Source organism: Aythya fuligula, chromosome 1 (genome assembly GCF_009819795.1).
Source record: "Aythya fuligula isolate bAytFul2 chromosome 1, bAytFul2.pri, whole genome shotgun sequence".
NCBI classification, from domain to species: Eukaryota; Metazoa; Chordata; class Aves; order Anseriformes; family Anatidae; genus Aythya; species Aythya fuligula.
The window spans coordinates 56,628,195-56,651,786 of NC_045559.1; the positions used below are offsets into that span (position 1 = coordinate 56,628,195).

Consider the following 23,592-nt stretch of genomic DNA (forward strand, 5'->3'; position numbering starts at 1 on the left):
GAAATGAGGCCCTCAGCTTGGTTTGGCTCAGAGCTGACAAGCACAGCATGCCTGGCCCTGCCTGCTAACTCACATCAAGCTGCCCTCTCAGGTTTACTAGCTTTCATGAACTTCCATCCGGAGCATACAGTGGGAGCTTCATTTAATGAGAAGACCTCCTGCACAGACCAAACGGGCTCCTTTTCTCAGTGATGCATGCTTGGTTGGGCTACATAAGAGCACCACATGGTACTGGAGCTGTGAGGAAAAAGAAATACAACCTCAGACAATACTGCTACAGGAAAAAAATAAGTTTTCATCTTAGCTTTAACATCCAATTAAGGCAAAGGTGACTCACCAAGTGCTCCTACTAAAGACCCTTGGTCCCACCATGACTGTTAGCAGGATTTCACTTGAGTGCAAAGACCCATTTCATCAGATACCAGTCCAGTTGTTATATCTAAGAGACCCTGTAAGGCGAGGTCTTGGAAAATGTGAAGTCCACAGACAAAGCTGAGAATGAACCTGCTACCTTGTGCCTCTTCTATGGTCAAGTCCAAACATCCTGAATAACCAAAGCAGACCTTTCCCCATCCCAGGTGAAAACCTTTGCTAAGCTAAAAAATGCTAGCACTGCATGTAGCTGTACGTAATTTCATTCCCACCAGCCTGCTTCTTCCCAGGAACGTTAAAGGAGCATTACCAGGTAGGGAGCTCTCCAAAACAGGTGGGAAAACAGAGAAAATAAGAAATAAAAAAGCATCTTCATAAAGCAAGGAGCTCTAAGACCCAAGGTTAGAACATCTGGCTCTCTGCTGGCTCAGAGGTCTTGGTGGAGTTACTTCCTGCAGGAAATCTGGAGTAAGCACATGCAATGGTAACAAGACACCGAAGGAGCCTTATATAACATTCTGCACTACATCTTCCAAACAGTAATTCTCACCACATTTTTTTTTTCAATAAATACATTTGGAGAAGTGACAAACTCCAGATCCCATAAGGTGATCTCTTTACTCTGAGAAAGCAGAGCAGGATTTGGCTCTACTTTAATTGTAAATATCCAATAAAATAACAAATAGCAACTTCTATTTCTACTTCATAGCACAATTCGGTTCAGAATGGTGATCGTTCTGTCAGAAGGCATGACCAGGCACAAGGAATGCCATTTCTCACCATGGACATGGGAATTTCATAAAAGTTAAACCAATCTCCTCAACTTCTTCCCATTTATAATGGAATTTACTTTATAAAAAAAAAGTTTACAGAGGGACTTCTCAGATCTCATGTTTCTAAAATGCCTTCAAGGGAAGTCCAGTCTAAAAATGAAACCACACCATTATTTCCCCAACAAAAGTACAATTTTTAAGTTGATATAGCACTCTTGCAACCATTATCGTGGCATGTAATCCATAAATTTGTTTGAAATTCATCTCAACTCGAAGGATTTGTATTAAAATTAATTGAAGTAGCTTTCTTTCAACCTTTAATTTAAACTCCTAAGTGGTAAATCCAAAACCTTACTGTCTGCCTTAATGGATAAGGCAGCACATGTGACCTTACCAGAGTCCATACACATGCGCATCAAGGGAAAGACTGCATCTTTAAGATCTCACATCTGATCAAATTGTTCTGCATATCCCTTCTAGTCTTCTATTAAAAAGGTGGAATGGTGAAGTCAAAAAAAAGCCATGAAAGAAAAAGGGCTGGTTTTCAATTAGGACCTTAGACTTTGGGCTACACAAACTTCTGATCTTCCTCCTCTCCTGACTCGTGCTTTTCTCCTATCACACCCCCAGTTGAAAGGAGGCTAGCCACTGCAGATGTTTGTAACTCAGCTCATGGCATGTCAGGATGGAGGGATGGATGGCTCCCCTCACACCAAGGGACTCTAAGAGGTTGTCTCCATCTCCCCAAAGCTTGCCAACTCCAACTTAACCAAGAGTAAGGAGAGGGGAGCCTCTTACAGGTACCCTTGCTGAAATAGACATTTCTTCCCCCAACCCAACCTATAGAAAAGAATGTTATTTCAGGCTCCTTTGAACTTAGGTAAGAGACAGCTCATAGTGCCACGGCTCTTTTCTGAAGTATATGCGCAAGATGAAAGGGAAATAGGTGTGGAGTGGACAAAGTACTTTCTTTATCGTTTGCAGATTGGTTTGTCAAAATCCAACCAGTGATTTCACATACTTTGCTTTTCCTTTTTTTTTGAAGGAGAGGTAGGGGGGAAATCCAGGCAGGAGGTGTTTTTCCAGACCTGTGAATGCAACACTCAGCAGCCAAGCTTAAAAGTTCCTGCTGCTCCTGCAAAAAAGGGACAAACAAGCCCTTTTCATGTCAGCTATGTCCAGCTGGAAATGTCACAGCTTTGTCACAATGGAACAAAGCATGCCTGGTGTCTGTTCTTTCAAAAGGTCTCTTAATTCAAACAAAAGAAAAATATTCACATCTGGAAGGGGTCGTAGGCAGGGGGTGGGAGGGGAGGAAGCAAAGTTCAGATGGCATGTCATAGCAGTTGCTGTTTGTCTAATTATTGTACTGCCTGTTCTGGCACTTATTGATCCAGTTAAAGAAAGAAAGCCAAGAGTTAAAAAAGCAAATTTTATTATTGACTGACCTCAAAGGGCCAGAGGAGACACACCTCTTCACTTTTGCTCGACTCATGGTGCGGAACACTCAAGCTGGGTGAAAAGACCCTTGTGACCAGTCTAGCAGGAGAGTCTCCTTTTTGATTTTTTAAAGGAAGAAAACAAAACTGTGGTGTATGTCCTCCAGGCTCGCTTTACAAAGCCACAACCTTCACATCCACAGGACGTACATCTCGCATGTGTTTTCCAATAGGTTTATTCGAGCATCTGTTTCTGCAAAGATTAAAACCTTCTAATGACTGCCGAGCTGGGAGGCTGCATCAGAACTGAGCTGGAGGATGATCAAAAATTAAATGTGTGGTGACGTGAGATTAAAGGGGAAGGGAATAAACTTGAGAGCAGGACTTCACTGGCTAGGCACGAAAGACCAACAGCGAGAGTTTACATTAGTGCTATATTAAAATCCTTCTCCTTCAGCATTCAGCGCTTCTGGACGATGAAAAGCCTCTCCTAGGCTGCCACCTAGCTAGTTAATTTCTCATATTGTTTAGGAGCTATTTTAAAAAGCTCTTCTGCTCCAGCCCTTACTGCACTGACTCCTCCCCTCGGAGCTGGTATTTTGTCAGGAGTTTCAAGAGCGGTAAAAACTCGCTGCCAAGTCCCTTTCTTCCCCTCGTCGTGTTTTATAACGCAGCGCGCGGTTTCGTCTGTCCCACGGCCACACCAGCACCCTGCCCTCAATTCCCATGGAGATGGTGAACTCCGCCACAGCCAGAAAGCCTTAGCGTGTTTTTTGCCATTAAAAAAAAAAAACAAAAAAAAAACAACTTGACAGTGTTTGCTAAAAATCAGCCTGCAGGAGCATCACATTTTCCAGACAGTTCTAGCAAATTTAGCGCGTTCCAGCACAGGATTTTGCTTCAGTCTTTCATACAGAACCACGGTCTTAACCCAACGTGCATGTAAGTCACCTTCCAGCTCAAGCTGCTCTTTCCCTGCGTGCTTCTCTGCATTAGCAGGATGCCTGAAGGCACGACTACCCCCCTGGCATCAGCCTGAGAGCTGCCACATCCCCAAGCAAAGCCGAGGTATGAGATACAAGGAAGACTGCAGGGCAGAGAGCGGGGAGGTGATGGACATGACTTTGAACTCCATCAGAGGCAGAGTAATAAACAGGAAAACTTCACGCCCTGAAGTTTAGGAGCGCTGCCATGTGAAACTTTGCAGTTTGCTCTACTCTTAGCCATTTACCCATCTGGCAGAAATACATTGGCATCAGGGTCTGTTCACAACAGAAACTTACTTAACACCAGCTTTCTTAAAACTGAACTGAAAACAGCCCCCAAGCTGCTCCAACATGACCTGAGCAGAGCAGGAAAGCAGACCTGCTCCTCAAACGCAGCAAATGAAGGCCACACGCTGTGTGCAGCTTCAGCTGTGCAAAAATGGTTTCCCAGCCTTACTTTCACAGCAAGGACAAGCTCCTGGCAGCAGCACGTCGGTGGCACGCTTGTTGATCCAGGCTAGAGAAGAGGCGGTAACAAGCAGAGCTTTGAACTGCTGAGTTTCCTGGAAGGATTCCCCAGTTTAAAGCTGTTTTATAAATATTTTCCAGGCTCCCATCAGCGAGGGAAGCTGAACCTGCAGTGGCTTTTTCTGGCACTCGGGAGCAGCCGCTCCCTAGAGACCAGACACGGATAACCACACACAGCCGCCGTTTTGGTACAGAGGAGTTAAAGGCAGGAGGGAGAATGATTTTCCTAGCAAGTTTGGACAACTTTAAAGCCACTGGCAGGGCTTGTGATAACGGGTACCCTGCCACAGTGAGCACCGATGTCCTGTCGGACTCCCGTAGCGCCTACCGGGGGGGTTTCTTTGCAGACTCTGGCATCAGCGAGGTGTGGGTACCAGCACTGCGCAGCCCCCCAGCACCCTTCACACCACTCAAACCACCTGTGGAGGTGCCAGAAACCCTCACCCATGCACCCTGCTCGCCGGGTGCCCTGGGGACACCACCAATTCCTCTCGCATGCAGCCCCCAGGGCTCACCCCAACAGCTCCCCCCCGCCCCATTTCGAGCCCACCGCCCCATTTCGGGCCAGGGACTGAGCCCCGGGGCCTCGCCTCTCCCCCCAAAAACCCGAGGAGGCTCCGTCGGCGGCACTCACCGATGTCGGAGTTGCAGAAAGCATCCTGCGGGTGGATGGGGACGCAAGTGCAAGCCTCCACCACGGCGTCCTGCAGGCTCCAGCTGCAGAGAGCCAGGGCGAGGAAGCCGAGCCACGCCGTCATGATGCCCTCCGGGGCTCACCCCTTCGCTTGTGCGGAGCGAGAGGGCAGGAGCCTCCTTTTTGCTAGCAGCCTCCCTTTGCACGGTGCCCTTTTGCTCGCTGGGACGGTGCAAGCCCGAGAGCGCGGTGCAAGGCAAGGCGATGCACGGGTGCAAGGCGATGCACGGGTGCAAGGCGATGCACGGGTGCAAGGCGATGCACGGGTGCTGCACGCTGCTGCTTGCTGCTGCACACTCGCTGCTGCTGCTGCTGCTGCTGCTCGGTGCACGGTGCACGACGCGGCGCGGTGCAGCGCGGCGCCGAGTTATAGCCCCTGCGCCGCCGGCCAATGGGAGCCCCCGCATTACCTCATCGGCGGGAGCGGCCGGCGGGACGGGGAGGGGCCGAGGGGCCGCCGCTTCAGCGCCTTATAGGGAATAGTGCGGGGCCGTTGGGGCGGGCGGTTACCTGCGCCGCTGGCCGCCCTGAGGGGAAGCCCGCCAAGTCGTCCCCGTCCCACAGAAACTTCGTTGTGCCCCATCCCTGGGTTTACTGAGAGACCCCGGCAGTGCCAACACAGCTCTGGTCCCCTCTGCCCGGTTCTGGTCGCCTCCACCCGGCTCTGGTCCCCCCGACCCCTCTGGGGATTTGCCTCCCCTCAGGGTGGTAGCTCGGAGGGCGGGCAGAGGCGCCCCCGAAGCCCTCCGGGGTTTGCTTATAAAACTCGGGCTGTTGCCTCCCCTCGGCTGGTTATAAAGCGATTTTTTGGGTGAAAGGGGGTAGTACCCTAAAGGGCTACTCCCCGAAAACGCAAGGGGAGCACTGCGTGTTGCTGCTTTTCCCCTCTCAGCAGGTAGCGGGTGGAGGAGAAGGACGAGACCTTAGCCAGAATTTCATCTTCGTATTTTCATCCAATGCTCAAAAAAAAAAAAAAAAATCTCAAATGCTCCTTCTCTTGCCACCACCCACTCCCCTTCTCTTCCCCTCCTCAGGACTTTAAGTCAGTGACTTTCCAGTCGCCGGTCACATCTACCCAACATTTCATCTCAACGTGTATTTTAGCAGAGCGGCTTTAGCAGAATTTACAGAAAAGTCCCATTTGTTTTGTTTTTCCTTATCCCCTTTCGGAACAGTAAATTTCTATCAGCTGTAGAAATGTAAATGTTATAGTAGAGCCGGGGCTGCAACGAAGGAGATTGCCAGCTGCAGGATACAGACATCCTCATTATCCTGCAGAGGGGACCGAGGGGCGATTAATCACGGTATCAAACCAGTATATATAATGTCAGAGTACTTTCCATGGGGTTTACAAGACTTAAGCATGTCTAGTTATAAATTATGCTGGTATTAAAGGCCGGGGACCAGCTGTCCTAAATTTCTAAATAGTCAGCTAAGTCTAGATTTACAATTCTTCTCCATCTGGGTGAAGCACAGCCTGCCTACACCTCTTCTTGAATCATGCCATCCCTATAAATTTAAAACCTCCAGTCTTATGGAAACACAGGTCTTTATTTGGAGCATAGGTGTACAAAAGCGTCAAGATGGGTGTTGCTAGCAGTGATCAAGGTTGCAAAGCAATTGGAGGAAAATGCAGGTTCCTCTCCTCGCTGTGACACAGCTAACCTGTGTGGCAGCTTCATCTCGCCGTGCTTCAAATCCCAATCCGTGTAATGGGGATAATGGTGATGGAGCTTCGCAGGAATGTCTGTTAGTGAGCATTGAAAAAAAATCAGGTGGTGCGGAGGTCATAATGGGTCATATAAGTATGTATGAGGCAGGACATGAAACAAGGCTTTAGATTTAGGTACGTCACTGTCAGAATCATTTGGCTTCAAACTGCAATATGAGAACCCCTCTGCAAAAAACTCCTTAGATATTTGGGCTGTCTGCTGGAGGTACTGCAGCTGAAGCCGAATCTGTCAGATTGGACTGTCATTTCCATTTTACTGGGTGTAAACAAGGAACAACCCCACTGACCTCAGTGGAGTAACAACGGGAGAAAAATGAGGTGTGTCCGGTACTTTCATTTTTTCTTTGTTGTTCTAAAAAGGTTTGATATCGCCACCATCATGATACACCTGATCTATCAACATCTCAGATCAGTATCTGAGAGCAGCTCAGTTATTCCATAACCTGACACTGTGTAAATAAGGGAGACTTTGGCCCTCACACAATGAGATTATAATCGCAACCCCAGCAGCACCTGGCCCAGTTGCTTCTCTGAGAAAGTTTCTTCATTTCTATAATAACAGCTTTCCTGTGTGTTCCGAGGGCTAACGAGCTGAATACTTTGTACCAAGCTTTGAAGACGATGGGTGTTGTGTAAATGCCAAGAGTGGCTATAATACAAGACACAGGACATGTTCAGAGGAGACTGAAGAACAAACCCTTCAGTCGCCTTCATTTCTGAGAAGGGAAAAGGAAAGGGGCTGGAAGTTACACAGGGCCCTTCAGGCATGGATGTAGCTTGTTTACAGCGAGACCGACCGAGCTTGTTCAAGTAACACCGAGTTTGTGCTGACGACAGGAACTGGTTCACTTTTCAGATATAACCCAGAGAAGTAATCTGCAATTACTTGCCGGGCTGAAAAGGAGTGCTGCAGTCTGACCCAGCAGCAGGGCACATCTGCTTGGAAGGGATGATGTGCAGGCTGGCTGTGTGTCTTCTCTGCCACAGTTTGAGATGTGACCCAGAAAATTCGAAATGCATTGTAGCAGCAGTACCTGCATGGCAGGAGTAGTAGTACCTGTGTTCAGTCAGTAAGGATTTGGCAGATTTGGCTGCTTTTCTGACACCTAGATATTCTATTTCAAAGAGATTGACTTCTCTGTAGTAGCTGGGATGCAGGATTGCGATAATAACAGTTCAGTAGCACTGTATACCATGCAATAATAACAGCAGTTATTTGCCACTTAGAGGGTACACTTCATCCACAGACACCAGACTGCTTTGTTTTTGTAAATCACAAATAGTACTCAGGAAAACTCAGTCTGGCCTGTCGCCTGCTGTGAGGCCTGTTAAATCATTTTACCTGCCTGCACATTCATTTTATCATCTGTAAATAGAGGTATTACGTATCATCCTCTGACAATATCTATTAGACGTTCAATATTAGCCTCTCCACTTTGAGACCCACCAGTGAAATGCACTCTGGAAGAGGCAGGAAGGAGTTCTGATTGTTTATTTATATTTTGAAAAATTGATATAGGGTCAAAGTAACATAAAACGTCATGAAGGAACTGAAAGGAGAGCTCCATCTGAATCCCTGTTCTCTGCGTGGGAGAAACTGCAAAGGGAAAAAAATAAAATAAAATAAACTAGCATTCAGCTCCTTTGGCTAGATGAAACTTTAAGCCTTATATGGCCATAAAAAACGTAACAGAGAAAGAAAGAGAAAATAAAAACCTTGATCTTCATATGAGAAAATTAGAGTTCACATTTGATTTATGTCACCAAATAAAGAAATCCACGTTATTTCAGTCCACCCCCAAGAGCACACTGTTGAACACAATTAAGGATCTCTCTGCTTTACTGGGCAGCCACACCACGTCACGCTGTGATCTTGTCGGATCCCACAGGCTAAGCCTGACTGGGCTGGGTCAATAGCTGGTGTGAAAATTCCCAGGGAAAGCCGTGTCCTGCAGGTGTTGTTGGCTGAGCAAAGTGGCCTTCTTCCCTCAGTCCTGCACGAATGTGTAGAGGCAGTGCTAGGGGGCACTGCGCTGCAAGAGATGTTCGCATTTCGTCGGGATGGAGCCAGGTTCCTCGCAGTATCTGAAGAACCCTGTCTTTGCAAAAGGAGCGGTGTTAAGCTGGGTGTCTTGGTTATGTTTCGGGAGAGACAGCTACTTTCTGCTTCCACAGATACTGCAGTTTACACCAGGAGCATAACTTACACCGTTTCCCTTCCACAAGTCCTGTTTGTGGCTGGAAAGGACCATCCCAGAGCTAGCTACAATGATTGAGTCCTTCAAGAGGCACGAGGTGCTGCTGTAAATGAACTAAAGGCAGATCCTCTTCCCTTCTGATCACCTTTCACAACGAAACGTGAGGGGTGCCAGACACTGGCAGAAAGCTGCTTCTGAACTGACAAAAGCATCTGAATCTAATTTGTACAGAAGGGCTTAATCAAACTACAGGAACCGCTGGCCAAAAAAAAAAAAAAAAAAAAAAAAAAAAAAAAAAGGAACAAACAAAAGAAGGACCCACACACACACTACTACCACCACTGAACCACCAAAGGAAAAAACCCGGACACATGTAGCGGCTGAAAACACCCCAGCTCATCACAGACCTCAGCTGGCTTAAACTGAGCAAGCTCAGTTCATGAATGAAGGCAGGAGGCTTCGGCCCGTAGTCCCAACAGTCCTGCCACCTTGATGAACAAATACATTAATTTTAAATGCTTCTGAAGTATGGGCATTTTTCCATTTTAACTTTTGCGCAGCAACTTGACTTGATTCATGAGCATGGAGCCCTGCCACCAGCATTTCAGTGTGCAGCTGCCAAGTCACTCCAAAGTCTTGTCTTATCCTAAAACCTTTTCTTGAAGTTGACGATCCTCATATCTTTTCCATCAGTTCAGCCTCACACCCTCTAGGGGATGTCCTTGTTTTTCTGCTTTTGTCTAGCGGGTTGGAAAGGACTGGTGCTTTTCGGAGCCACCTGATGACCTCTTTGACAGCACACCCACACCATGTCACAGGCAACTCTACTGAGGCGGTTGTGCATTGCATTAACAAAATGTTCTCTTATTTCCCGATTATCTGTTTCTATCTCAGAAAGCTTTTTTTTTTTTTTTCTTTTTTCTTTTTTTTCTGACACTTTTCTTTGAGAAGGCTGTTTTATTTAAAATTTTCCTGTTTGCTATGATTTATGACTATAAAAAAGGTTGGGGGAAAAAAAAATCTATTAACTCCTCTATTGTATCAATGGACTTCATCTGCTGCTTAAAACAAGAAGGCTTTTTCTTCAGAAATGTCTTTGATTCTATATATACATACGAAAATGTTTTATTTGATCTCTTTCTCAGTGGCTGCAAAGAATTATGTCACCTTCCTGTCTGGAAGCCAGACACAGGTAACGCTCCATCCCACTCCCAAGCTTTCAGTTCGAGATACACCATTAACCTTCCCCAGCTCTAACAGTTCTACACCGAAGATGCTCCACTGAAGTCAACACGACCATTTACATGCGCAAAGTTAAAATATAAGCTTAAGTGCATTTCTGGAGCAGGGCCAAAGGGTTCAAGCCAGGAAGCTGTGATTAGATGGTCTGACAGAGTCAGGGGACGGGACGTGATTTGCTTGGCTTCACCTGCCTGTGCCTCATTCCAAGCAATTAATTTTCTCTCGTTTTTGTTTATAATAAGTTGTGTGTGGTTTTTTTTTTTTTTTTACTTTCCATTTCTCTTGCTTTGCTTTCATGGCTGCTGTAGCCATTTCCAAATTGAAGTTTTGTTTTTCTTTTTAAACCCTTCTAAACTGCATCAATAGCTTTAAGTGACTGAACAAAGAGATTGCAAATAGATGGAGTGCTTCAAATGGTAATAAGAGCTGGTGTTCCCAGAGCTTTGGAGGCTGGCACTAAGTAGAGAGGAGAGCCAAAGTGACCGAAAATCACTTTTCTGTTGTTCCTTTGTATGAACTGTTTTCTGGCTTATGCAATGCACAGTAATTAAAATGACTGGAATGCCTCACATTTTTAAGAGAGCTTTAAGGCAGCTCTGTGGCACTGTGGCCAGCAGAGTTCATGAGCTGTAGATTCATGGCTGTAAGCAAGGTCTGACGTTTCTCCCAGCGTAACTTGAACGAGACAGTCTCTCTGTGGAGGCCTGGGAGGTGAGCTTGAGGAAGAAGGACTTTCCATGGGAGAGGGTTTGCATCCGAGTACTGGCCACTGCAGTTGCTCGATGTATTTGTGGAGGTCCAAATAACTCCCCAATATTTAGCAGGCAGACAGCCTGGCAGACTGGCAAGTCTCTCACTCACGATCCCATCCCTCTGCTGGGGTTTGCTCTGCGTGGTGGGGATACGGGAGTACCTTGTAGCTTTTCACCCTCCTGGTACAGTCCAGAATTTCATTTTCCTGTTTTTCCATTTTTGCCATTGACGGCGACCGGGGAGTGGTGTGGGGGAAGCCACTGCAGCCCTCACCTCTAGAGGGTTGGCCTGGCTTCTCCAAGGATGATCAGCCATGGAGGAACAGGGGAGCTGAATCCAGTCCTAATGGCATGGGAGGTGACTGGACTGAAGCACAGGACCTTTTTGGCAGGCTGTGCAAACAGATCCTTCTCTCCTCACCTCTCTGCCTCTCAACAGCCTCCGGAGGCCCAGTAGGCCTGCCAGTCCTCAGGATGTGCCGCTGGTTTTATAGAGCATGTTCAAATCCTCTGAAAACATCATACTTGTGAAAGGCAGGAAGAGGAGCACAAGGGAGCTGGCATCCCTCTTTTTATGACACTGATGAGCCTGGAGACACCGTCACGTCTGAAGGAAGGGCCTTCTCTCCACCCGCACAACAGGTGCAGCTGCAGGAAAAGTTTACGGTCTCTTGCCTCTCCTGCATAACCTGCAAAAACCTCCTGCAAAAATAAGCCAGTTACTTGATCCCCACAGTCCAGCTGTTCCCAGCTTCTCACCTGAAACTGCAAACAAAGGTGTTCATTGCAGGAATGGTCTCTAATACGAGGGCAGTGTCCCAGCAGGGAACAAACTCGGCAATTCCTGCCCTGCATGTCACCAGGCGGGTGTCAAAAGTGAGAAGCAGTTCCTCTGTGTGGAGATCCCAGCAGAGATGGCTGCCTCAGCACAGGATTTATTTATTTTTTTTAAATCCAAATCCACTTTTTCAATGCTTTTGTTTCTGTACTCCCAAATTTCTGCTGTGTTGTAACAGCAAGCGGCTGCCTCAGTTAGAGCAGGGCCCAAGCTCCCGGCCTAGAAGGCACTAGAAGCTGGAGGATTTCTGACCTCAAGGACAGATTTCTATCTTCTCTGGAGCAAAAGGCAGCACTTGTGTTTCCTCACTCTTCTGGAATTTTTCTCCATAAATCTCAGCTTACAGTGGGAGACAAAAGGTGAGGCGATGGTAGGTCTGCAGTCGGGAGCGAGGAGGGTCCTGTCATTTGTTCATTGTCTCGCTCTTCCTGAGTGAGGAGGAACGCCTGCATCAAAGGACCCTTTCATGGCTGCAGGGCGAGTTCCACACCTCGTGGATTAACGTCAGCAGTGAGCAGATCAGTGGCTGATTCAGCACAGATGTGTGAAAGTTGTATTCTTTCTCCACTGAAGATAAAGGGGGAAATGTACAGTCCCTCTTCCCTTTTCCTTTAATCTGAATGGACTTGAGCTACCCCTCAGTCGTGCCTTTCTCTGCCCATTCAGCCAAGTGCCCTGGTTTCCATTCCGTTCTGATTGGTAATTGGGTATTGTGGAGGACGAGTTAATCTGTAACCAGACGCAGCACAACTGGAGGTGACGCCAAAGGAAGAGGAACAGAGCAAACTTCCTCCGTTTTTCCTTCACACTGAATGAAAGAACCTTTACCAGGGAGCATGGGGATACAGCTATGATCTCACACGTCACTAGCAGAAGCTCCAAAAAAAAAAAAAAAAAAAAAAAAAAAAGGCATCCTATACTGGCATAGTTCAACTGATTTTAACTCAGTTTGTAGCAAGAGCAATAGGTAGCACACGGGGCGGGTCAGTGCTCTTCTGAAGGGGAGGCATGCGATATGGATGAATGTCCTTGCACCCCACTGAGACTGCCCAGAAAGAAGGACTTCAAACGCATATCAGAGGCAGCAATGACAGCCATGCAGAGTGGGCAGGAAGCAGGAAAGTGTTGAATGAACAGATGTGAATCCATATTATACGTACGGCTCATGTACTCTGCATGAACACGTGCCCTGAGCAAGACCTGTGGCAGACGGGTGGCTGAGGGACTGCCCCACATTCTTCCCATCTCCCAGTATCTGCAGCAGTGATTGTAAGCAATGCTTAAAGCCGGCTGAAAGAGGAAAATGAGCTCGCACCGCACCAGCCAGGGAGGAAGAGCTCTCCCTAGACACCTAGCTGAGGACTGGGAGGAACATGCTGAGTGTAAAGGTTCTGCAGTGCACAGAAAGGCTCTCAGTTCAAGTTCACTTGCCATCTGAGTGAGTGTAAAGGGGAAGGAGGGATGGAGACCTGCTCAGTGTAGATAAATCCTTAAGTATGGGTATAACAGAAGACACTAATCTGGTCTCATATCTCACTGCATAGCAGTGGAAGGTGCACCTTCCACAGCAGTGTAATTCTCTCTCCCACTGCTCAAACAAAATGATCTACTGCTGGGAAAAAAATAAAAAAAAAAATCCATATGATCCATAGTCACTTTTGTTTCAAGGAATTTATTTTGCCAAAGCAGCAGCAGCACAAAGAGCACAGACCTGCCTCACGTAACAGGAAGGAGCACGCTAGAAAGGGGAATTTTTACTTCATCTGAAATTGCGTTCCCCATCCGGAATAAATCTTCACCAATGAATATCATATATAATGTCAATAGTGACTTAGCCTAGGGGGGTAGTATAGCGTTAGCTGTGCATGGCTGTAAGCAAATAGCACCACAGAGAGTTGGCTGGAGGAAGCAAAATCTTATTCCCAGTGAACACGAGAGCATTTCCTTCTCCTCCCTGCAGAGACAGAACCCAGCTCCTCAACTTCGACAATGCCTCCTACTCCCCCAATGTGTTTCCACTAGTATCACCGTGATTACACTTTTTTTTTCTTTGAAAACATAGTCTGAAGGCAGATAGAGCCACTCAGTTCTATCCTGAGACAAGTCTTCAGAGGAGGAGGGAGATGCTAGTGCCAGAAAATAAAATATTCCGTCAGGCATTAGTGAAAAGGAGGAGGGAGGGCAGCTTGTAAAGCCATGCCTATGGCTGCGTGGAAGGGATCATTCTCAAAGGACTCCTTTAATCAGATTCCGCAGAAGATAGGCTCTCTCTCTGTAATTCACTCCATACCATATTCGAGGGCCATATGCGCTGGCCATGTGGAGATTTACAGTCTCAAATTTACTGGCCTCGGAGACTCTCAAAGAATTGTGCAAGAAATCAAGTTCTATGATAACCGAGGCCTCACGCTGCCGTGCTTTCTACAGACTGCTTCAAGCTCAAGATAGGACCCCTCTAGGGCTTTGTAAGCCCTTTTGGGAAAGAGGGAAGGAGAGAAAAGGGGGAGCTGCTGATCATTGCCATATGTGAGAAGCATCCCTGTCTGCACGTGGGTGTGATGTCCGTGTTATCAGCGAGTCCGAGCTCCAAATAGGCCCCGTTTCCTGTTTGTAGTCAGCAGCTTGCTGCTGGAGCAGCAATCCCATGTCACACTGGACTGGAGTTACAAAAGAGCAGAACGGGTGGGGGAAATCCTCTAGAATAGCAGGGATGTGAGCCAGCAGTCCTCAGAGGCAGCAGAGCAAGCGGGAGTTTAGCAAACAACCATCTTCTGTCTCTTTTCCTCAGAGACCTCAGCAAATCCAGTTCTCAGAGCTAATTTTAGCTGTTTGTGGCTGGCCTGTTCCTAATGTCCCTTTCCTATCTCTCACACACACTGAACCTTGGGATACTCTCTGTGGGCTGACAGATGACGTGAAAACCTCTAATCTGCAGGTCAAATATCAAAAATGAAGTGGGATCAGGAAACTGGTAGCACGATTTGTTTTTTTTTCCAAATAAGGGAGATACGTTCATATTGCGAGTTCTTAGCATACCAGGTCTGTGTGTGTTTTTTAAGAACCATATGAGAGGAATGACTTATTTTTGAAAACTTTATGGTAACCACCGAAGATATTATCATCCCATGGACACTGCCTTTCCTATGCAGACTATGACAGACGTGCTTTCATTCCTTACTAGCACTGCTCTCCTGGAGGAAAACCAAAACCACATTGTCCCAAGCACTGTGCTCATGAGTAACAGGCAGAGTGCGTCCCTGCCAAAGGGCACAGAGTACACATTAGAGAGGGTTCAAAACGAACACAGCAGCAATAAAGCTGCGATGCCAGGAGTGAATGAGCTTGCTGTGTGCGGTGTTCATACCGTAGGCGTGATGTTCACAGAAGTCTGAGTCTTACCTGCTTGGCGCTCCTGCGCTGATGTGCTGCCAATGTTCTCCCACCCATAACATTTGCCCTACAGTCTGTGATGAATCTGATGTCCGGAGGCACTACAGGACACGGAAAGAAGGTAAAAGGTTTGGGATGATTCATCTCAACCAAATTTAGCCATAAACTTGAAGCAACAGGTGGGTCTGTGCCTTCCCCTAAATCTCTTGTGGGTTCACTCCCTGATCTCCCCTCCTCTTACCCATACAAATCTGCAGAGGATTCTCTGCGGGTTCAAAGCATTTGCTCAGAGTGATGTATCTGTGGGACTGGGGACAGTAAAAGGGCCTGTGGACCCCTAAGAGATCTGGAAGAGAAGCTGCCTGTATAAGAAAACTAAGTCCAGGGCCTGGATATCAGCTCGGGACCCTTATTTTCACTTGACAGATTTAAGAAAGCTTTGAGTCAGGTGAGGAATCCTTAAAAGACCTCGGTCCTGGGAAGCTGACTGGTAGCAGAAGGCAGTTATTATTGCCCTCAAGGACTGGAGAGCACTAGTCCTTGAGCTGACAGGGGGCAGATTCCTGTTATTAGTTGGGCAGGTTGCCCTGGTTTGGCGTTGGACTGGAAACAAGAGGCTGACGAGGACTTTTTGGACGAGACTGCCTGGAGCTGGCAGGAAGCAGCAGTCTGTCTGCATGAAAACCAGACCTAGGGAGCTGGCTGCCCACGGCTCTTCTCCATGCCCCGCTGGTTTTTCCCAGGTGTGGTTGTGCTGCACAAGGAGCTGTTTTCCACTCTACAGAGACCCAGCCACTGGCAATCGTAGCAAGCATCACTGGTAGCAGAGGTGTAGCACAGCCAGGCTGCTCGGAGAAGCCCGGCAGCGAGCAGAGCACGTGTAGGGGCGCAGGGGGCATCTCAGGTTGGCTCCGGCTTCCCACAGACTCCCTGCGAGCTCTCCAGATGCCTGAAGATCCTCTCCATTTTGAAGAGCAAAGTGGGCAGCTTGTTTCACTTTCAGAACGTGATGAATCCTGTCCAAGCCAAAGGAATGAAGGGGGGGAAGCCTCCCTCCCACGCACAACCTACAGGTTTTCCTAATAATCCCTGGACGGATGGACCCGGTCATGTGAGTCCTTGAAACTCTAGCCACTTTGGAGGAGCCACGGGTGTGGTGCCGTGGATGTGGCCAGCTATATGCGTTGCCCTTTACAGACAAGCTCACTGTCCTCCAAAGTCTGAGTATCAACAAAACCCTTCCTGTGGGGATTTCTAGCTTTGCCTGAGCCAGCTGCAAATTCCTTTGAGGCTAAAGACTAAGAAAACTGGAATCATGGGAGGACCTTGGTACAGTCCCAAAACCATTTCCACTGATCCTTCCCAAAAATACGGTTTCTCTGACCCAGGAATGCTAGCTCTGTAACAATGGCAAAGCTGAAGTCCTAGACCATTGGCATTAACTAGTATTAGCTCATTATTTCTGTGCACTCTGTCTGTCTCGTCTAATATGAAAATCATTCATGTGATTTTGAGAGATGTCTCCCTCTGGGAAAGGGCCTTTTTGTTCTTTCTTGTGTAGCACCTGGCAGAAAGGGGATGCTAGCGTTTGAGCGGGGTGCTACCTCCATATAAACAAATGGGGTTAGTGGGACTCCTAGCTTCTGTTTACCACTTCATTTTTGAGTTAATTATTTTGGAGTGAATAGTCATAAAGCAGCTGAGTTATCACAGCAAAGCTAGAAGCTGTTTCAGCCAGGAAATGGTGAGAAGGGGGGAAAGCAGAGGTTGGTGAATAAATTATCATAGCGCAGCGGAACAGAAGCCAGGAGCTGGTATGAAGCGGCTGAAGCAGGAGGTGGCAGGAAGGTAACTACATAAACAGAGAGCTCCTCATTCGGTGCCAGCAGAGCTGGAGGAAAACGGTGTTTGCTCCAAGGCAGGTGAAGGCACAATCCTTCAAAGCCAGGCCAGCCAGCCGCCCTGACCACAGGACCAGCTGCTGCCTTGCTTGCCAGACCTCCTGTTTTTGTGCTCTGTCCCCTCCGATCTGTCTGTGTATGGAAGTGGTGCCCACCAGTTATCACCCTCTGCATGAACCAGCTGAAAAGTTTGGCTCCCCTACTTTGACAGGTTTCCTGCACAATATTTGTCCTTCCTCGCACAACGTGCTTTCTTTTGTCAACACTCGCAGACTTCCCCTTTTAAACGGGGAGGTTCTGCGGGGACGTACCACCTCTTAGAGTGAAGGCATTCCCCAAAAGCCTTCCCCGTGATGTTGTGTCCCCAGCTGTCAACACTCTTCTCTCCAAGGAAGGAGAACACATACCAGGCCTCCCTCCCCTGCCTGCGGTGTCTCCAAAGCATTAAAGGCTCCAGCAAGCAGCCAGCCAAAATAGCCACCAGCATTCAGGGAAGGGCATGTCAAGGGTGGGAAGGATGAGTGGCTACGCCGCATTGTGTTCCAGCCACATTTGGCGGATGGTCCGCAGGGGACTATTAGGTGCTGGTGTGTGTTTGGGCAGCTTCTGGGCGACTTGCACTCACACTGCTGATGGAGGGAAGGCAAAATGATGCGGCTGCTCCTACAGGCTCTCCTCCTTCCCACTGTTTTGTCAGCAAACCCTGGGCAGAGCAGAGCACCTAGTCCTGTATCACACCACTTAGACACCCAGACTTCTCTTTCCTCTTCCTACCTGCCACAGCAGGTGTTTCAGAGAAGTCTTCCCTCCAGGGCAAGAAAAAAAAAAAAAAAAAAAGGCAGATAAAGAGCAGCCACTGGACTCATGCTCTTCCCCGTGTCCTAGGCCAGACCCCACAGACCCACAGACCCCACAGACCCATCATGATTGTGCTCGCGTGAAGCTCACACAGGCATGAAGGGGGGAAGGCTGTCGGCCCTGTTCCCAGCGCCGGGGCAGCCCTTTGACAGGACTAGACTTTTTTTTTTTTCTCCCCTCCAAGAGAGAGGGTGGTCAACACCACCCCTAAACTCACCTCCACCCCCAAACAGCTGCTTTGCCAAAGGGTGGAGAAGCAGAGCTCCTGATTGAGGGTGGAGCAGCTTGAAGGGGAGGAAAGCAGTGACTTCACTTACATTAAGTAACAGCAGAGCAGGGTGTGCGTCACTCTGAAAAACAAGATTTTGGGTGGAGGCAGGAGCTCTCTGCAGCATCTCGCACAAGGAGCCTTCCCCTCTGTGGGAAAGCAGCAGGGCACGCCATTCTGAAGGGGCAACTCGCAAAGTCAAAGACACCTTAATAACCTCGCTTAAGGAGATCCAGCAAGAAAAGTGAGGCAAAAGGGGCCTTGAGATTTTCTTCCAGCAGGGATAGAGGAGTGTGGCACTAGATCAAGTCCGTGTGAATGGAACAGCATGGGGATAAATTGAAGTCCGTGTGTATAAGGTGAGGGTGAAGGAGGGGGCCGGAGGCAGCATTGTGGCAGGCCCTTAGTCAGGGCGAGGCCGGGCAGGGCAGCAGCAGGGCAGGGATGGCCGCCTGCTCGGCCTGGAAGCTGGGCGGCCTTGGCTGGGGCACGGCACCGCCACAGCCCCAAACACCCCATGGCCCTCTCTGAGTCAGGTCGCTGGGCCAGGCTCTGTAAGGGATCTCGTCCCTTAACGCTGGTTATTGTGTGAGTGGGGCAGTGCTGGCAGTTTTGAGACCAGTGAGGCCTCCTGCCCTGGCTGGGGACTCTGTGTGGACAGGGCTGAGCTCCTCCAGCACTTATGGCCTGTACCAAAGACCAGGTTGCAGTGCTTAGACTTGTGCTGGAACTCACGTGAGTTATTTTCTGTCTGGCTCCTACACACCTTCACATACCGCAACCCACACGTGGTGAGATGCAGGCAAGAATTCAGGCTCCGCTTAGCAGTAAAAAAATTGCTAGGCTGTCAGACCTGCAGTCTCTTTATCTATCTTTATCATGAAAATATAAATCGAAGCCCCAGTTTCGTGGTACCAAGCTCCCCTCATGCAGACTTTCCCTAGAGACTTGCCAAATCTGCAAAGAACTCAGACAAAACAATAAGCCAGTTTCCTCACTCCTGCATCAAGTGTATAAGAGAGGGGAAAGAGAAAAAATGAAGGAAGCAAAAAGCTTACCTTTTCAGCCAGACCTTGACTGGCAGCAGCAAAGGCAGAGTTCAATTTCTAAAGGTCACCAATAAACATAATTTTGTGTTCCCACTCCCCACCTGAGAAAATTAAACTGAGTATTCATAGAGCTCTACTTTCTTGCTTCCAAATAATAAATAGCTTAGCAGAACAGCGCTGTTTTGGAGAAAAAGAACAAAGGAACATAAAATAACAGGCATCCACCAGGATCCCTTTCCTAAGAGGTACTTAGCAAAGCTCGCTCTCAGTGCTTGCTGAAGCACCGCTACAGCAGACCATTGCTTCTCCCTGCTCTAGAAACAGTCAGCACAGCCAATGGTTTGGGGCTACCACCAAAATTCATATTATCCTCATTTCTATGATGACATTATTTTTGTATCTTACACAAATCCTCCCACGTGTGATAACAGGTGAAAATTAAATCTGTGGGTATTAGAGCTACCTCTAGGCTTTTTTAGCTCCTTTTCTCTCCAACAGAGGCCAACAGAGCAGTTCTTCCTTTCTAGCACTTAACCCTTCTAGGTCTCCTTGCGGGCAGGTTAAAAAGGAAAGACAGGAAAAATCGTATTCAATTTTTTTGTGTCTTGTGGTCAGCCTCGGCATCTCACCAAAAGGATAAGGATATTCTGTATATCCTTACATATCCTATATATGCCTCAAGACAATCCCGTTTATAACAATTTAAGATCCTAGTGTTGTATCCGTGCTGCAGGTGAATGAACTCAGTCTAAGAGATGCCAACGAGCTTCTGACCCATTCCCAAGCTTTACTGCCCTCTCTGTTTTCTTAGGGCAGGCGAAATTCCCTCCGCAGACCGGGGCATTAGTAACACTAATGACGGGATGTATCATCTCTGCCTGCTGAGCGTGATTCACAGAGTCAACATGGCCCCAGCAGCTGAGAGGAACAATGCGGCGTGTTCTCAGTTACTCTTTTTTGGCTACGCCATCGCTGGAGCCCAGAGCAAGGGCAGTGATGTCATGGCCATAGGCTTAATGTGTGAGTAACGCGTCCAGCACTACAAGCTCCCTGTGATCTCTTACTTCCACATTAATATAACTTAGGGCATATACACACAATTAGTTGCCAGAGCCAAGAATAAGTCATTTGGAAGAGATTATTTTATTTTAGGCTTTTAACAAGAATGCTTCTCGGTCCCAACAGGCTCGTTCTGGAGAGGTAGTACCTAGCTAAATGTCGAGCTATATAATTTAGTCAAGACCTCGGCTTTAAAGACAAAAGTTTGGAATGTAGAAATGGGCAGACTAGAATCCCACTAAGAAATAGCTTACATTTTTTCTGACAATTAGACATTGTTGTAAGTATTTACATAAAAAAAAAAAAAAAAAAAAAAAAGTAAGGAAAAGCAGCTCTGAGGCAAAGAAAGAAATTATTCCCAGCCATTTTCAAGAAAATTACTTTGAAGCCTTTCGTGCACTTGTGTTTGAACAAAGCTTTTCTCCATTTAGCTTCTGAGTGGAGAAGGGAGGGGGTTATTCCTTCCTCTCAAAAATGTGTTATGTGTATTTAGTGGCCTGTCAAAAGAACCAGCGCAGGAGGGGGCGTAGGGGCTAAGCATATAGCGACATTGTAATCGGAGGCCAGTCAGCAGGTCACGCAGGCAAGCTCATACTAGCTCTAAGCTATCTCATGCGTGTGCTGATAACCGTAGGCATGGAGTTCAGGGTGAGCCATTAGCCAGCACGCTGCCCCAGGGACCAGGCAGGTTTTATAGCCTGAGCTCAGAGCTGCCACAGCTACGCTGCCAGTAGCACCCAGCTCAGGTAGCCCCAAGTCAGCATGGATGGGGCCGCATAAGCTGCTGTCAGCTCTCTTGGTGCAGCAGGGTGACTGGTCCCTGCTTTATAAAGCTCTTCCCTGATGCACTGCCAGGTGGTTGCAGGTATCTCAGGTGGCAAGGCTCGGAGTTGTCCTCTGTTTCGGGCACAGGATTACGCCAGGATTCCTTTGCCCAGCAAAACAGGGGAAGCCCTGGGAATTCATAACATGAAATCTTATCTCAAGAGAAAAACAAAGCAGAGGCTTCTGTGTAGAGGCTTGTTGAACTACGCATTCCTCTAATAGTTTCCCAACGCTTTGCTGCGTGTTCCCAACAGGCTGGAGGCTTTATCTCCTGGGCAGGCTGGGGCTGGAGCACTGCCAGCCTCCCTGGGGACCGGCTTTGGCCCTGTAGATGCCTGTGCCTCTGCAGTGGGCTGTGGATTGGCGGAAGCTGGTGCAAAGCTGCCTGTCCGATTAAATTTGTTGTTCTGCAAAAGGATTTAGCTTTGTTTGCTGGTTATTACTGAAGAAAAAATCCTAAGCTGCTGCTTTAACCTGTGTTAAACCTTTCAGGGGGTGAAAGAATCTGGCTCCTTTCCTTCCAAGATGTAAACATGGAGGAGAAACCTAAGAGAAGGCCCAAAAAAAAAAAAAATTATAATAAAAAAAAAGTTTTAAAATACTGTTTTGATTACAGCCTTTTTACCTTACAATAAAAATAGAATAGTTATTTTTAAATTTCCTGGGCTAAAAGGCTGCTACATCAGAAGCAGTACTGAAGCTAGCTTCCGAAATAAATCTGATGGGTCATTAGCCACCATCGCAAACACACTCCAGCTCCCACACATACCTGCTGTCTCCTCGGGGATGTGCTAGTAAGCCCATCAAGAAGAGTCTGTAGAATATAAAGTTGAGGGGAGATGTTTGAGACTTTCGTATTTCATAATTCAATCCTGTACAAACACAGCAAAGGCAGCCAAATCAAATAAACAACTTATTCCAAAACAAGATATCTGTACACAAGATTTGCTCTGGTTTAATTGAGTTTATGGCTGACTATTAGTTAAAACAATAAAATGTTATCTGTAGAGAAAATTTCAGGTCAGATGGGACTCGTAGGCTACAAAAGATGACTGTGAACGTATAGCGTGAGCACAAGAACTGCTGAACTACTGCTACAATTGCAGGAAGGGCCCTTACAAAGGCTGCCTCTAAAGTTTTGATTTCCCTTGTGTGAGACCTGCAAGGTAGATCGTTTCTCTCACAGGATTCCTGCCTCCTTTCTTCAATTAGCAAATTAGCATCTCATACTTTGTTTTATCCTTCTGCTCAGTAGATAGACCTGGATCGTCTTTAGTACACAGGATTTAAACCACGCTCCGAGAGCAGAATTACTAAAACCCACTTTGAGTTCAAGGCTCTCAGTGAGATACCATATCTAGCTGCTTCAGAAACATCAGCAAATTTGTTTTCACAGCACTGCCGTGGGTATCGTGTATCTTGTAGACAAGAGGCTGCCTACTGAAAACAGTAGAGGCAAAAGATTTGGAGTACCTGATACAGAATGACAAGGACTTGGGTTTTCACAGTTCCTAGCATGCTGCAGCACTTTATATTCCAAGCACAAAACCCAGATGCAGTTGTGAGCTCTCAGTCCCTTTGCAAGCCGGCTGTGGTTCAACCTTTTGGGGCTCCAGCTGTAGCATTGCTCCAAAGACTTGCACCCTGCCACCAGAGCCCACGCCTTCCTACCCTTGCCCTGCATCACATCACACACTGTTTTGCAGGGCTGTTCTGCAAACAGGATTGGGAAAATGATTAATATTAAAAATAACCCTTCTGTACTACCTGCTTTCCTTAACGCATGAGGCAGGGGCTAATGCAGAGAACTGTTTTGATGCTTTCACAGCCTCAGAGTGGTTCCCTCCTGCCCGCGGAGCCAGGGAGCACCCTGAGGAAACAGTCTGTGCACTTGGAAATGAAGGCTGCATCATAACCCATCTGCACAAACGTTGCCTGGGTAACTTTAATCCCGGATTTCCTAACTTTTTGAGCACTTGAGTCCATAGCCATTGCAGTTTTTATGCAGGCTTTTTGTGTGTGATACGTGTTCTCGTTTAAAGTAAGCTGGAGCATAAGAAGAATGAGTAAGGGAGGAGATAGCTATATGGGCAATGCCAAGGTGTGGAAAAAATGCTTGTTCCTTCATCTTTATGCAAGAGTATTTGGAGATAGAATTTGGAATAATTGCCAGCAAAGGTTCCCCACTCACAGAAGCTTCTTGTTGTTAACAGCAGAGTTGAACTGGGTGTTGGTTACTCACAGAAAACCTTCCCCATGCAAAGTGCTCTCTTCTATTGAGAGTGAGATGGTTGCTGTGATGTTCAGCTCAGTGTTCTTCCTATCCCATGACCACTGCAAAAGGGGAAATCAGTAACTTTGTTGGATGTACACAAGCATGCATGGTGGGCTTTGCTGCCTAGCACTGCCTAGCAAATTCCTTTGCTCTTGTAAGCAGAAATACGTAAAGGAGGTTCCTCTTCAAGTATTGCCATCAGTAGCTCAATCACTGAGCTTCACCTGCTCATTATTTCACCTTTAGTGCAGATTTGCATGACTGGAGCAGCACAGAGACAACTGTTAGAGGGGCCAAAACTTGGCACAAAAAGATTAGCTATTGTGAAGTACACTAAAATAATAGGCTCATACTCCATCTGGGTCATCCTTAAAATTGTCTTTTCTGGCTTCCTTTCTTTTGCCAAGCAGATC

At 47.4% G+C, this 23,592-nt stretch overlaps 2 protein-coding genes across 2 annotated transcripts in view; one reads left to right on the forward strand and one right to left on the reverse strand.

Annotated features, from left to right (window-relative positions):
• TIMP3 (TIMP metallopeptidase inhibitor 3) overlaps positions 1–5,039 on the reverse strand; it is a 37,062-nt gene extending 32,023 nt beyond the window's left edge. The window contains exon 1 of the mRNA XM_032208104.1: positions 4,733–5,039. Coding sequence (XP_032063995.1) covers positions 4,733–4,856 — 124 coding nt within the window. The 5' untranslated portion in view covers positions 4,857–5,039. The remainder of the gene's footprint in view (positions 1–4,732) is intronic.
• Positions 1–23,592, forward strand: part of SYN3 (synapsin III) — a 190,167-nt gene that overhangs the window by 101,330 nt on the left and 65,245 nt on the right. The window lies entirely within an intron of this gene.